A 14,806-nucleotide genomic window follows, 5' to 3' on the forward strand; every position below is an offset into this window, starting at 1 on the left:
ATTAATCGGTTATCACCTTTTTCACCACCTTAGTAATCAGTATCGGTAAAATCAGTTGATCACTAATTGAGAATAATGAGAATTACAAAACAACAACAGTACAATGTCCAGACACATTACAGTGATGAGAATATGCACTCATTTCAAATCAGATGATTGCAACACGCTCCAAAAGAGTTGAGACGGGGGCAATTTAGGACTAATAACAATCTGACAAGTTAAAATAAATAGGTGATGTGAAGTAGATGTTAAACAAGTGAGGCAATCGTGTTATAGTATACATAGCTCCCCAATTTGCCAACAGATGTAGCGGCAAATAATCTAGCGCTTTGAGATCAATGCTCCCCAAGACAAGTGCGTAAAAAGCAAAGCTGAAAACTACTTCTGAATTCACGTGATCTCTGATCCCTCAGACATCTCTATCTATAAAACAGTCATGCATCTGTGTTGGCTATCATGACATGGGCTCGGGAATACTTCAGAAAACATTTGTCAGTCAACACCATTCGCTGCTGCATCCACAGATGCAAGTTAAGCTTTACAATGCAAAGGAGAAGCCGTACATCAACACTGACCAGAAGCACCGCCAACTTCTCTGGCCTCATCTGAGATGGAAAGTTGAACAGTGGAATCAGGTTCTGTGGACAGACAAGGGCAATCCAAGCTGTTATCAGCGTCAGGTCCAACGGCCAGTGTCTGTCATGGTATGGGGGTGTGTCAGTGCCCATAGCATGGGCAACATTAATGCAGAAAGATATGTAAAAATATTTGGTGCAACATATAATGCCATCCAGACACCGTCTTTTCCAGGGACGTCCCTAAATTGTCCAGCAGGACAACGGCAAACTGCCCAGGTTGCAAGAGAGTGCGGGTGCTAGACTGGCCTGTCTGATTTGTCTCCAATTGAGAATGTGTGGGGCATTATAAAGGGCACAATACAGCAATAAAGGCCCTGAATAATTGCACAGCTGAAGACCAGCATAATGGATGAATGGGGGAAATTTCTGCTTGCTAAACTTAACAATCTTGTGTCTTCAGTGCCCAAACGCTTAAGTGTTATTAGAAGAAACTGTGACTGTCCCAACTTGTTTGGAGTGTGTTGCAATCATTCGAGTGTATTTAAAAAACTTCACAAGGTAAAACATTAAATGTGTTGTTGTTGTGCTTTAAATATAGCACAAATTGTACAGAATTTATAAATGACAAAAAAAATAAAATTTTGTAGCATTTTCCATGCTGTTTTCATAATTGGGATTGTACTTTATCTAGTGTATTTATTTATTTTTATAACTTTTTGGGCCTTCACACAATGGGAGGAAGGAGTCTCGAGGTGTTCCTGGCAGGCTACTCAGCCTTACAGGCTCAGATTAGTGTGGGGGTGGGGTTAGGACATCTGCTGCCTACCAGGAACAAACCCAGGCACCTTTGTACAATCGGCAAAACTTCATTTATGTTTTTCCCCACTTGCTGTGCCTAAAAATGGCATATCTAAACTTCCAGGAGGCGCACACTCGACTCAAATGCACATCCCAGAAGAGAAGCTGATTGTGTGGAGCAGTGCACTCTTACTCGTCACGCGCATAATAAACACGGGAGCAGATTTACTGTACAGAGAATGGAGACTTCACCCGCAAGCAGCGAACCAAGCGTGTAAGAGATCCCGGCAAGCTGTTGTGTCTCTTTGAATCACCCAAAAATGCTAACACGCTTTCATCTGAACCATTTTCAAAAGCGAAACCGTGTGAGAGAGCCCCAGGGACTGAAGGGCATGGCTGTTCCAGGTATACTTGTAAAGACTGAACATAAGCTAGAGAAAATAATAGTTTTGATATTTTAAACTTCAGCAAATTAAACAGCAGCATTCAATGTTTTATAAATGCATGTATAGTCTAATAATGCACACTCTATGTTTCTCTTGCCAATAAAGATTCATATGAATCGAATCTGCCTATTTGATCCAATTATTAAATGAAAGGACCACTGGAAAGTGCCAGAAGATTTTGCCCAAATGTGTCCACTGATTTTATGGCATGTATACTTATACCTGTAAAAATGTGTCTAAGTATCCACGACTTTTTTTTTTTTATCATGTACCATAATTTAATTGCGATTAATCACAGAAAAATGTGCAATTAATGAGTTCACAGACCTAATATAATCAAACAAACAGTGTATGAGAGGATTAGGGATGTTGATCGTGTACTGGGCACAGCTGGATCAGAGACGGACTCAACGGAAGTTCCTGTCCTCTGGAGAATCATGGACAGACTCCAGATCGAGCACATCTGCTGCGGGCCGGTCCAGAACGACTGCCGCCCTAAAACAGACTAAAGTAGGCCAGGCTGACCCATATAGAGCTCCCGCAGGAGATACGCCACATGGACTATGTCCAATCATGCAATCCATTTGCCCGTTTGTTACTGGAGCTGCTGAAGTCATGCCATCACAACGACGAGGAGTCAAGTCGATTGAAGAGTAAGGATAGGCATATCCAATTTCTACAAGACAAATTAGGGTGAAAAACAACCTAAATTGTGTGCAATTAGTTTTATGTTAAAATCTGGATATTTAGATTAGTGGTGGATGACTCAAAAAATTACATTTGGCACAGTATCACACACTTCACCTTTAACAACTATAATACAGCAAGTTTATCGGCAGAGGATGCAAAAGTTTCCCCCTAAAGTCAATATGGTAACAAACGAACACATTTGCAAGTACAGAGAGAAAGAAAGATCAGTTTAGACACTCAGATACAGATGATAAAAACTTTATTAGCTCTTTACAGCTAGACACACAAGACATACTAAAGACTACAGCAATATGTGAGCAGAGGGTTTGGCATATGGGAGGATAATGTTGGAGGAATAAGAAACACTTTAACTTTTGTGTGTTATAAAAACAAACACATCTAAAGACTGAGGTTGTAATGCGATCTGCGTGTGCAACTGCAATCTGCAGTCAAACAAAACCTTTACAAATACACTCATGCACGAAGAGACTGTCTCTGAATATAATGTGCATAATAAGCATTGATTCGTGTCCTTTTAATGTGAGATCATGCGAGATGGGGTTTAATGTGGCACAGGAAGGTTTCTGTGAAGACAAGCTCACAATACAAGACTGAAAGTCATCGGCGTTGCGTGTTTGATGTCTAAGACTAGTCTGTGGGAAAAAAGGCATGGATCGGAGCCAACTCGCAGCGTGTGCTTGTCGCCAATGGTCTTGCTTAGGCGCTACAATACATTTCAAAGTGGTCTGAAATCTTGCCGACCAGTGAGAGAGCAGCGATGGTCAGTGAAGCTGCGAGAGGAAGGTTCTTCTAACTTCACTACAAGATGACAAACAAATGTGGGGCTTTAGCCCCATTAGCCCATCCCTTGCATCGGCCATGGCTATGTGCGCAAGTTTGCATGGTACTAAAAGTCTCATGATCGGTGCAACAGTGGTGGAAGAGATGCACACAGTTTGCGATTAGTTGTGTAAAGTGTGCAGGGTGACGTCATTCTGTCTTGTAGTGTGTGCACACGGCATGTTGTACAAGAAAAACAGATGAGTCACATAAGTTTCAAAAAACATACAGCAAACGAAGAGCTGACAGTAACTGAAAGTTGCATCACAGATACAAAAAGCACAACTGGTTTGAGTGCAGTACTAGACAGACAGCGGGATAGAAACAGTAAGATAATGCTGCCGAGACTGAGACAGGCCGGCTTAGTTTGTGTGTGTGTGTGTGTGTGTGTGTGTTGACGAACTTTGGCAGCGGAGGTCTCACAAAGTTGAAGCTTAACATGGCCAGACACAAGGATGAAAAGGAAGGAGTAATTTGTGCATGTATGTGTGTGTGTGTGTGTGTGTGTGTGTGTTTACATTGTCACAGTGACACTTAAAGGGATAGTTCACCCAAAAATGCAAGTTCTGTTATTATTTACCAAACACGCATGACTATTTCATGTCTTAATCACCATTCACTTTTATTGCAAATAAAAGTATTAAAAATACAAAGGCTGCATTTCCTAAAACAGTAGCGTAAAAATAACTAAATAGCTATTTGCCTTTTTGTAAGCATTAAACAATAGTCTGTGTGGCCAAGGGGTTTTTAAACTGGAGTCAGTGGACCCCCAGGGGGTGCTAGAGGGTCTGCAGAAAATGTAGAAAAACATAGTTTGACATTGCAGAATTTGGCTTTATTATGGTCTTTACATTTTAAAGAAAGATTACAAAGATGCACATCTGATGAACCGTCCATAATAAAACCAGGAATGTGTATTTAGAAATAGAGTGTCAAGAAATTCTGATTTCATGTTGTGAATAAATGTGCTTGTAGGAGTGGGAAGAGAGGACTGACAGTAAGATGGTAAACAGATCGAGTTTGTGTGTGGACATGTACACACACGCACACACTCACGTAAACGCATGCACGCACACACACAGAAACGCACCGACACACAAGCATGCACGCACGCACGCACGCACGCACGCACACACACACACACACACACACAGAAAGGGGAATCAGTGTGACTGTGGCCCTCAGCTATGACACCCTTCAAAGATCCTCCTTCCTATAAGCCTACAGCATCATTTTCTCCAGTGATGTTTGTTTTTTGTGTGTCCAGTGGCCCCCTGATGTTGATTTACAGTGCATGAGATGACTTTGAAACGAGTAAATGTGTTTCTTTAAATGTATTGCACACTGCCAGCCAGTTGTGTGGGGTTTCATTGGCTCTGTTCCAAAAACCTAGTGAGCTGCCTTCATTGGCAGCAATTGGCATCATACCTACACTCATGGCACAAAGCCTGATTCAAAGGGTAGGCGATATAATTGTCTTAAAGGGACAGTTCACACAAAAATGAAAATTCTCTCATCATTTACTCACCCTCATGCCATCCCAGATGTGTCTGACTTTCTTTCATCTGCTGAACTAAAATAAAAATTTTTAGAAGAATATTTTAGCTCTGTAGGTCCACACAATGCAAGTGAAGAACTTTGAAGCTCCAAAAAGCACATAAAGGCAGCAGAAAAGTAATTCATGAAATTCCAGTGGTTTAATCCATGTCTTCTGAAGAGATATGATAGGTGTGGGTGAGAAACAGATCAATATGTAAGTCTTTTTTTTAACTATAAATCTTTTAACTATAAAACTTTCACATTATTTTACTTTTGTTTTTTGTGATTCACATTGTTCAAGAATATCGCCACCTACTGGGCAGGGAGGAGAATTAATAGTAAAAAAAAGGACTTAAATGGTGATCTGTTTCTCACCCACATCTATCATATCACTTCTGAAGACATGAATTAAACCACTGGAGTCTCATGAATTACTTATATGCTGCATTTATGTGAGTTTTGAGCTTAATAGTTCTGGTCACCATTCACTTGCATTGTAAGGACCTACAGAGCTGAAATATTCTTCTAAAAATCTTAATTTGTGTTCTGCAGAAGAAGATCACACACATCTGGGATGGCATGAGGGTGAGTAAATGATGTCCTATCTATCTAATAGTATAGATAGATAGGACAGACAGACAGACAGATAGAATTACTGTGAGACACAGACAGACAGACAGATATGACAGACAGACAGATAGATAGATATCACAGACAGAATTACTGTGAGACACAAACAGACAGACAGACAGTCACACATGACAGTCAGACAGATATGACAGATAGAATTACAGTGAGACACAGACAGACAGAGACAGACAGATAGACAGACTTACAGTGAGACACAGACAGACAGACAGAATTACAGCAAGACACACACAGACAGAGAGACAGACAGACAGATAGACAGACAGAATTACAGTAAGACACAGACAGACAGATAGATAGAAAGATAGATATGACAGATAGAATTACTGTGAGACACAAACAGACAGACAGACAGCACACATGACAGACAGATAGATATGACAGATAGATATGACAGACAGAATTACAGTGAGACACAGACAGACAGAGAGACAGACAGAATTACAGCGAGACACAGACAGAGAGAGAGACAGACAGAATTACAGCGAGACACAGACAGAGAGAGAGACAGACAGAATTACAGCGAGACACAGACAGAGAGAGAGACAGACAGAATTACAGCGAGACACAGACAGAGAGAGAGACAGACAGACAGACAAATAGACAGAATTACAGTGAGACACAGACAGACACAGAGACAGACAGAATTACAGCGAGACACAGACAGACAGATAGATAGACAGAAAGACAGACATGACAGACAGATAGATGGTCTTTATTGTCCCAGAGGGAAATTTGTTAACATTGCATCATATGACATATATCATAAATTCCCCATACGCCCACCTGTGTACATGCATACAAATGATTAGTGCTATTGAGTTAATTTGTTCAGAGCAGCAATGGCTGATGGGACAAAACTTCTGCCAAAGCGAGCTCGTTTACATCTTAGAGTCCTGTATCTGCGATGTAACAGTGTAACAGTAGTGGTGTAACAAACTGATTAAAACTGCTGATCTGTTGAACTGGCCGTCCGTGGTTAATGGTGTCGTTCAGTCCAGGATGGGATGTGTTTGACGTGTGAATGACCAGTTCTTTTGTTTTATCCACATTCAAGTGGAGGTAGTTGTCAGAGCACCACTTTGTGAAGTGAGAGATTGAGTGTTGGTAGGCTGTAACAGTTCTTGTTGTTTGTTGGAGTAGTCCCAGTATGGCAGTGTCATCAGGGTATTTGTAGTATGTGGTGACGGGTGACTGACTAATGCAGTCATTTGTGTAGAGGGGGTATTGGTGATGATGGTTGATGATGTTGCCGTGCCCACTTTTACAGCTTGTGGTCTGTTGCTGAGGACATGTGCGTGCAGTTTGCATCCAGTGGATGAGAAGTGGAGGAACGTTGAGGTGGTGGAGTTTCTTAATCAAAAGGTGCCGCTGGATTGTATTAAATGTGGACTGAAAATCAACAAAGAGGACTGATGCAAAGTTGCAGGTGATTCCAGATGTTGAAGGCGGGAGTGGAGGAGGGATGCCACAGCATCCTCTGTTCCTCGTTTGGCTATTTAGGCAAATTGATGCGGGTCCAGCTGTGGACTGACAGCAGGCAGGATGTGATGGATGATCAGTCTCTCCATGCATTTCATGATTATTGGTGTTAGTGCAACTAATTACTGTTTTTCTGTGTGCTGTTCCATCTTGTGCATGGTCGAGTGCTCAGAGGAGGCAATCTCAGAATGTATTTGTAATGTTGCAAATAATTATTACATTTTGAAATGTGTTTTACATTTAATTTAATTTATTTTAAAATGTATATTTTTTTAGCCGTGATGTCAAAGCTACATTTTCAGCAGTCATTACTAAGAACAATTGTATCCCCTTTTCTCCCTAGTTTGGAATGCCCAATTCCCACTACTTAGTAGGTCCTCGTGGTGGCGCGGTTACTCACCTCAATCCGGGTGGTGGAGGACGAGTCTCAGTTGCCTCCGCTTCTGAGACCGTCAATCCGCGCATCTGATCACGTGACTCGTTGTGCATGACACCGCGGAGACTCACAGCATGTGGAGGCTCATGCTACTCTCCACGATCCACACACAACTCACCACACGCCCCATTGAGAGAACCACTAATCACCACCACGAGGAGATTACCCCATGTGACTCTACCCTCCCTAGCAACCGGGCCAATTTGGTTGCTTAGGAGACCTGGCTGGAGTCACTCAGCACACCCTGGATTCAAACTCGTGACTCCAGGGGTGATCGTCAACGTCAATACTCGCTGAGCTACACAAACCCCCCTCAGAAAGACACATCTTTAAAAGTTTAAAAGTTTTAAAAACATCATCTTGGAAACAAAGCACTCAACATGACACAAGACACCAATTTAGTGCATGTTTACATAGACCAGGAACAATTTAAACAGAAAGCAGAAAGCAAGAATGTGCCCTGTGGGAATGGCCCCTTTGAGGTCAGCTGCCTATGTAGACAGCAAGGACGCTCACTAGAGTTTGGAACAGAGCCATGTTAATTAATCAAAACCTGAACTCAAAGTCCTCATAGAGAATGTCAAAAAGAAGGCTTTTGGAGACAGAGGCAGAAACAGGTTTTCTGGAAGATTCTGCGGCATAAAGCGTGAGGTGGCGCTGGGGGGGGGGCTTCAGCCACGGACAGCTAATCGTCTGGAGCGACACACAAGGCCAAAGAGGGCAGAAAACGGGCACGATGCAGAGTAGATAGAAGCGCCCGACAGCAGCACAGTAGGAGAGAACAACAGTGTTGGTTAGTAGAACTGTCAATCAGTCAAATAAGCCCCACCCCTTGCACACCATGCTCCACCTCATGCAGCATGCACCACCCTCAGATGCACTAATAAATGAATGAAGATGTGTTTAAAAATGGCTCAATTCGCTGGACACCGGAGTCCGCGGCAGCTCACAGAGTCCTACTTACTGCACCACCAGCAAATCATTTTTTTTTTTATAATCATGATGAATGTTGGGAAATCTAGAGGTCTTGAATGTGGTTCACAGGGGATAAAAATTCAAACAACAGCGCCATCATAAGGAGATAAAATAAAATAAATAAAAAACAGTCTGTGGGTGGGACTTGTTTTTATCCATTGGGATTTGATTGGATAATGAAGATCAGCTGTTTATTGGTAGGCTATTTTATTGGTAAACATTATTTTTCTCCCACAAGGCCTCGTTTACATCATACGCCCTTTCAGAGGTACAACGTTTTCTCTTCAGAATAACGTGCACGACCGAATCATGCACAATAAGCAAAGACATATATTCAAAAATAAACTGAAGTAAACAGAGTCCCATTTTAATTGCATGTTGTTTTAAAAACTTGCTCTCATATAGTCAATCTAAAGCACACACCCCAGCAAAACATCTCTTAGAGCTGCGGTGACACCAGCGTCCAGATGAACGAGCCTCTTGTCCGAAATATGACACGCTGGCCATCCCAGAACACTCACGTTGGTACTGACAACATCTGCATGCAATGACAGATCATCTGACTTGCCCCGTCTGAAGCTTTTTGCTCTTATGCGCTGATAGTGAAATTAGTATCATCATATGTGTGCAGAAATGGAACGGAACAGATCTTTAGTCAATTAAGACAAACAATAGTTTTAGAAGAGCAAATAGCTTTGACAGTTTGAGCAGAAATCATGCACAGAACGAAGCATGCACCACTGACATGCATGACGGAGAAAAACACAAACTGATGCACATATGACAAGGGCTGAACAAATAACATCAAACAACAAGAAAAAAATAAACACTGGAGAATAAATTGAGTGACACTGATTGCCTGCAATAACTGCATTACTAATCACCACTTATTGCAAGTTGGAGTTTACGTTTTGTGATAATTGACAGGCACGCTTGCGTAATAGAGCGCAACATCCACTTGTTCAGCCGTCTCGGTTCCGGAAGCGTTTTTCCGATTGGGCTCTGAGGTGAATCAGAACATGGCAAACTTTGATTTTGAGCAAAAACATTTGTAAAAATCGGACCAAAAGACAAATGTCCGAGACTGTGTAATGGTGTGTTCACATACAATGCGACTGGAGCGTTTCGCGCGGCGCGATTACATACAAAGTCAATGCAAAGATGCGAATTTGCGGCGGGTGACGCGAATGACGAGAAGTGAAAACGCTTCATTCGTGTGAGCTGAATTTTTTCAACTTGAGCGACATATCCGCATGACGCAGTTGTCACATTGAGATTGTTCGTATGTCACTGACGTAATAGCAGAAGAAATCTGGAAAAATGGTTGTAGCGGTGTGTGGGCCCCCAGAATTGTATGACACAACGTCAACGTATCTGGGACTTCCACAACAGATACGGAGCAGCAATCGTTGTGATATCGACCACGGTTGATGGCGGAAAGAGAGGTTGTCGTAGAAGCCCCTCCTCCTGTCCTTTTCCGGAAGAGAAGGGGAATGCGAACGCAAGTTTAAACACAAATGTAATCCAGAGGTCAAACTCGTGCGAGTAATGAGAGACAAAAAAAAAAATTCTCGTTTTATGTGAGCGCACCATTAACGTTTGATATCAAAGTAAAAATATAAATATATTTAATAGCTACATTTTTTGTTATACACAGATGTGGAAAGTAACGAATTACAACTACTCTTGTTATAGTACTTGAGTACATTTTTCCCAGTTTTTTACTTTTAAGTATAAATAAATAATAGTGCAATGTTAGTTTGACATGTACTGTATGTGGGGATATCTTGTTCACTTGCTATTATATGTCTAAAACAAACTTTTCAAATACCTTATAAAATACAATGTCAAGTGTTGGAAATTAACAGGGACAAAAAAATGCCACCGAAATTAACAAAAACATCCTAGAAATTCAAAATACGGAGACAAAAAATGCCCACACAACAAGTTCCCTTGTTTTACCAATAATATCAGATATAGTTACAATTGCATACATTGAATTACATAATTCTTTTGACTTTTCACTCAATATAATTTTTCCCACCAACAATCATGCCAACCACTGAGATCACATTTTTTCCCCATTCTGATGGTGGATGTGAATATTAACTGAAGCTCCTGACCCGTATCTGATATGATTTTATGCACTGCTGCCACATGATTGGCTGATTAGAAAATTGCATGGAGGATTGTTGGTGCAAGACGGGCTGGTTTGAGTATTTCTGGGATTTTCACACACAACAGTCTCTAGAATTTAATTGGACGGAAACGCCTTATTGACGAGAGAGGTCAACAGAGTAACTGTTCAAATTTCTCACGGTTTCGGACGGTTCGTTATTTGCAATGTGCAGAAAAAAAAATATATATATTACTGCCAAATCCAAAGTAAGAATAGCCTATTTGTTAACAAACACTTCAACAGGTTTGCCCATTGTTTTATAGTAATAATAGTTTAATAGTAATTGTAGTAAAAACATAGCGGTCGACATCATTGTCTACTCTACACCCACTAAAAGCATCTCAAGTGGATTCCTGTCCAACCAAAACTAACCAACAGAAAACAAAATGATCGCTACAAAACTAAATATGAGCATGAACAAACAAGCAAACTAAAATATAAGTCTGAACAAACACGGTAGATGAAAAATGGAAAGACACCCAAAAAAAATGAGTCGGGGCGAAGACAAATTCTGACGTGTCTCTTACCAGGGTTCTGAACCCCTTCCTGTTGTCCATCCTTCACTACTGTATCTGGATCTGCTTACAAACACATAAACACACACACAAGCAAACACACAGACGGACTAAATAATTAGAGGAATCTGAATGGGGAGAAACCTCAAAAGCAAATACCAGATTCATGACAAACACACAGTTTCTTCAATGCCAACAATCTGATTGAAGGCATCAACAAAAGATTCACATCGCCCAATAGCGCTGCTGTTGAACATCAAACCCCGGAGCGGTCGACTCATATTTCACAAAAAACATACATTGAATATCACAGTTTATTTAAACGGGACAGCTGTGTATGCTAACATCTTTCATCTCAGGACAAAAAGAGCTTCAGTTCTGTCACAATCTGTCAAGACAAATGCCAGACAAAAGTTAGGCGATTCGTCCCACAACAACTCTCGTTATGACCAATTCAATAATTGCACATGAAACATGGATTGATGCACAAAGTCAACGGGTCATGAAGGTTGATTCTACAAGTACATTCAGTAGAGGTCGAACGATAGTGGATTTTGCTGATACCAATAACCAAGGTGGTAGAAACTTCAGATAACAGATTAATCAGCCAATTATTTTGAAAATGAACTTATTGAATGCAGAAAAATGTTGGTAGCACTTTCTATGAAGCCCATATTTATACTGCATTCATAATGTCTCATAATGCACCTAATAATAAGATATAACTGCTCATAAATAATTATAACTACAGTTATAACACATTATTAGACTTCCATTATTCATAGTTATACTTTGGAGTATAATGCATTATAACACAAGCAACATCCAATTTTAACGCAGAAGTTAATGCATTTAATGGTATAAGTGATGTATAGTGTAAACAGTTAAAAGACTTTATCATATTATAAGTGTTCTTTGCCTGTTTTAATAAAGTTAAAAAGCAACATCTTCTTAGGAGCAGTCATAACATAAACTAATAACATACAATAAATTACAAGATAAACTTTTTTTATTTTGTGCATGTGAAATGTTTATAAGTTCCAGCATGACTTGTAATGTCTTATAACCACTTATAAGATATCTTATAAATGTTTATAAGACAACATTGCTTTTGTCACTTAAAGCATACCTATTACATATATCACACAGTATATAATACATTATAACTTCTGCAGATACAATTGGATGTTGCTTGTGTTATAGTGCATTATACTCTAATGCCTCCTACATACTACACGACTTTCAAAGACGTCGGATCGTGGTACCGTTCGTATTACGCAAATGTCTGTCTTGTCATGGAAGTTTTAGAGTTTTCAAATTACATGAGAAATTGGCGAGAGGGGTGAACACATTACAAAACACTTCACTATTGACAAATCCCTGACGACTCTGTCCGGACTCCAAATTATGTTTCACAACATTAAACATTTTAATGGATTGACAGCCCTAAAAAAAGAAATATAATAATAATAATAATAATAATAATATATATATATATATATATATATATATATACCGTAATTTCCGGACTATAAGCCGCAACTTTTTTCCCACGCTTTGAACCTCGCGGCTTAAACAACGACGCGGCTAATATATGGATTTTTCCCGCTTTCAAATTTTATTTAAAAAAAAAAAAAAAACATTCTGTGACGTGCTCAGTTTTTTGGCGGCATGAAGCTTTCATTAGACCAATGAAATTGCTGAACGAGTTAAGTTCAAACAACTTTTTTGTTTACTGTTTAGATTAAATCGAGCGCGCTCAAACTTCCCATCATTCTGATTACGGTAGTCATTTTGTCACCCTCAAGACACGGAGAAATGCATATGATGCTGCTTTCAAGTTGAATGTGATTGATCTGGCTGTTGGAAAAGGAAATAGAGCTGCTGCACGGGAGACGTTGGATACAGCAGCGTGAGGAATTGACTCAGTGCAAAAAGACAACTAAAGCTGAGGCTATTCAACTCCGACACCGAAGGAGATGACTTCAGTGGTTTCATGTGCACAAGAGGAAGATAGTGACCAATGACTTTCTTGCTAGGCTACTATTTACTGCTAATTTTTTATTTTTTGTTACAAGCCGTGTGTGGCAGCGGGGGCGTGGTCAAGCGCCCGTCTGGGAGAGAAAAGTGGTAAGGGCGCTTACACCTGAGCTAATGTCTAACACCTGTGTCTAATTTCAGTAAGCGTGGGAAGAGCGGCATAAAAAGGCAGCAGAGAGAGTGTGAGAGTGAGTGACAGACAGACACACGTCAGTCTTGTTGGCGCATAGAAGACCAAGAATTGAGAAACTTTATAAAATTGATTGTAAACATTGCTGTGGCCATTAAAAGCCTTACCTGGAACGTCAAGTGCCCTGCTTCACGTGTCCTTCTTGGGAAAACTGTCACACTGGCACCAGTGTGACAGTTTTCAGCACTTGATGTAAGCGCCCTTACCGCTTTTCTCTCCCGGACGGGCGCTTGACCACGCCCCCGCTGCCACACCGTGTTTCGTTAAAGCCTATTTATTTTTGTTACAAGCAGTGTTTCGTTAAAGCCTGTGTAAAGTTCATTTGTTTCAATGTAACGGTAGGCACCTGCGGCTTATAGACAGGTGCGGCTTATTTATGTTTAAAATAATATTTTTTTCAAATTCAGTGGGTGCGGCTTATATTCAGGTGCGCTCAATAGTCCGGAAATTACGGTATATATATATATATATATATTTTTTTTTTTTTGGTAATTAAAATATATTATATAAAAAAAACTAGTGTAAATGTAAAGTTGACCAAAAAGAGAGACACATTTTAAATATTTTGAAATATTTTGCTATTTAAAACATTTTTATATGTCATTCATAAGTTTTTAAAGCCTTATAAGGAAATCATATACCCACTTTTATTATTCGATTGATATATTTCAAGTTGGCTTCTTAAAGTGTATGAAGCAAACATGCAGAAAAAGCACACCTTAAAAAATTGATATCGACAATTAACTGTCAAAGACCTTAAAGAGGCAATTATTTGTTTGCCAATTAACCATCAGCCAAATTTCATAATAGTGACAACCCTACATGGCATAGAGAAATAGTTTGTAATTTGATATCATCTGCTGACAATATCGACCTAAATAAACGAATTGCTAATTATGACCGTCTGATATGTCTCCGATATATTGTGCATCCCTATTGTGCCATATTGTGTTTATCTGAAGCTAATGCATTAATCAATGTTAGTCAATGAGATGCTACTGAAATACTGTTATTTCATAAATGCTATGCTAACGTATAATAACAGTTCTTTAGCTAAATTGCTCTGTACTTTGACTCATTTGTATAAAAGGTCAAATACTACACTAAATATCTTATGAAAGCTATTTAAGACCATTTACAAACAGTTCAGAACAGGACAACTGTGCAAGACTCTCAAACATGTTGTAATGCATTGTATGGCATTATGTATGTACAACAGAGAAAGGTTGGATTCATGCCTGCCTGGTGTTTTTTCTGGGTCAAATGAACCGGTTACACATCAACACAGATTAGACTCACCCTTGCCATCACTGTCCAGTAGTGGAATGAAGTCTGTTTTGCCCACCGTCTCTCCGACCCGATCAACAAAGGTCTCGGCTTCCAGAGTGGCCACAAAATCCCTCTCCACCATGTTCTCCACATCAGACTGAGGAATATTGTATATTTTTCA

At 40.0% G+C, this 14,806-nt stretch overlaps 1 protein-coding gene across 5 annotated transcripts in view; it reads right to left on the reverse strand.

Annotated features, from left to right (window-relative positions):
- Positions 1-14,806, reverse strand: part of LOC127634975 (microtubule-associated protein 4-like) — a 99,313-nt gene that overhangs the window by 51,849 nt on the left and 32,658 nt on the right. For 4 of the 5 annotated variants that reach the window (XM_052114761.1, XM_052114760.1, XM_052114758.1 and 1 more), the window contains exons 3-4: positions 14,656-14,785; positions 11,139-11,189 (exon numbers count right to left, since the gene is read on the reverse strand). In XM_052114761.1, the coding sequence (XP_051970721.1) occupies positions 11,139-11,189; positions 14,656-14,785 (181 nt within the window). The remainder of the gene's footprint in view (positions 1-11,138; positions 11,190-14,655; positions 14,786-14,806) is intronic. The other variant, XM_052114759.1, reaches the window with a different exon arrangement.

Source organism: Xyrauchen texanus, chromosome 42 (assembly GCF_025860055.1).
Source record: "Xyrauchen texanus isolate HMW12.3.18 chromosome 42, RBS_HiC_50CHRs, whole genome shotgun sequence".
Classification (NCBI taxonomy): Eukaryota; Metazoa; Chordata; class Actinopteri; order Cypriniformes; family Catostomidae; genus Xyrauchen; species Xyrauchen texanus.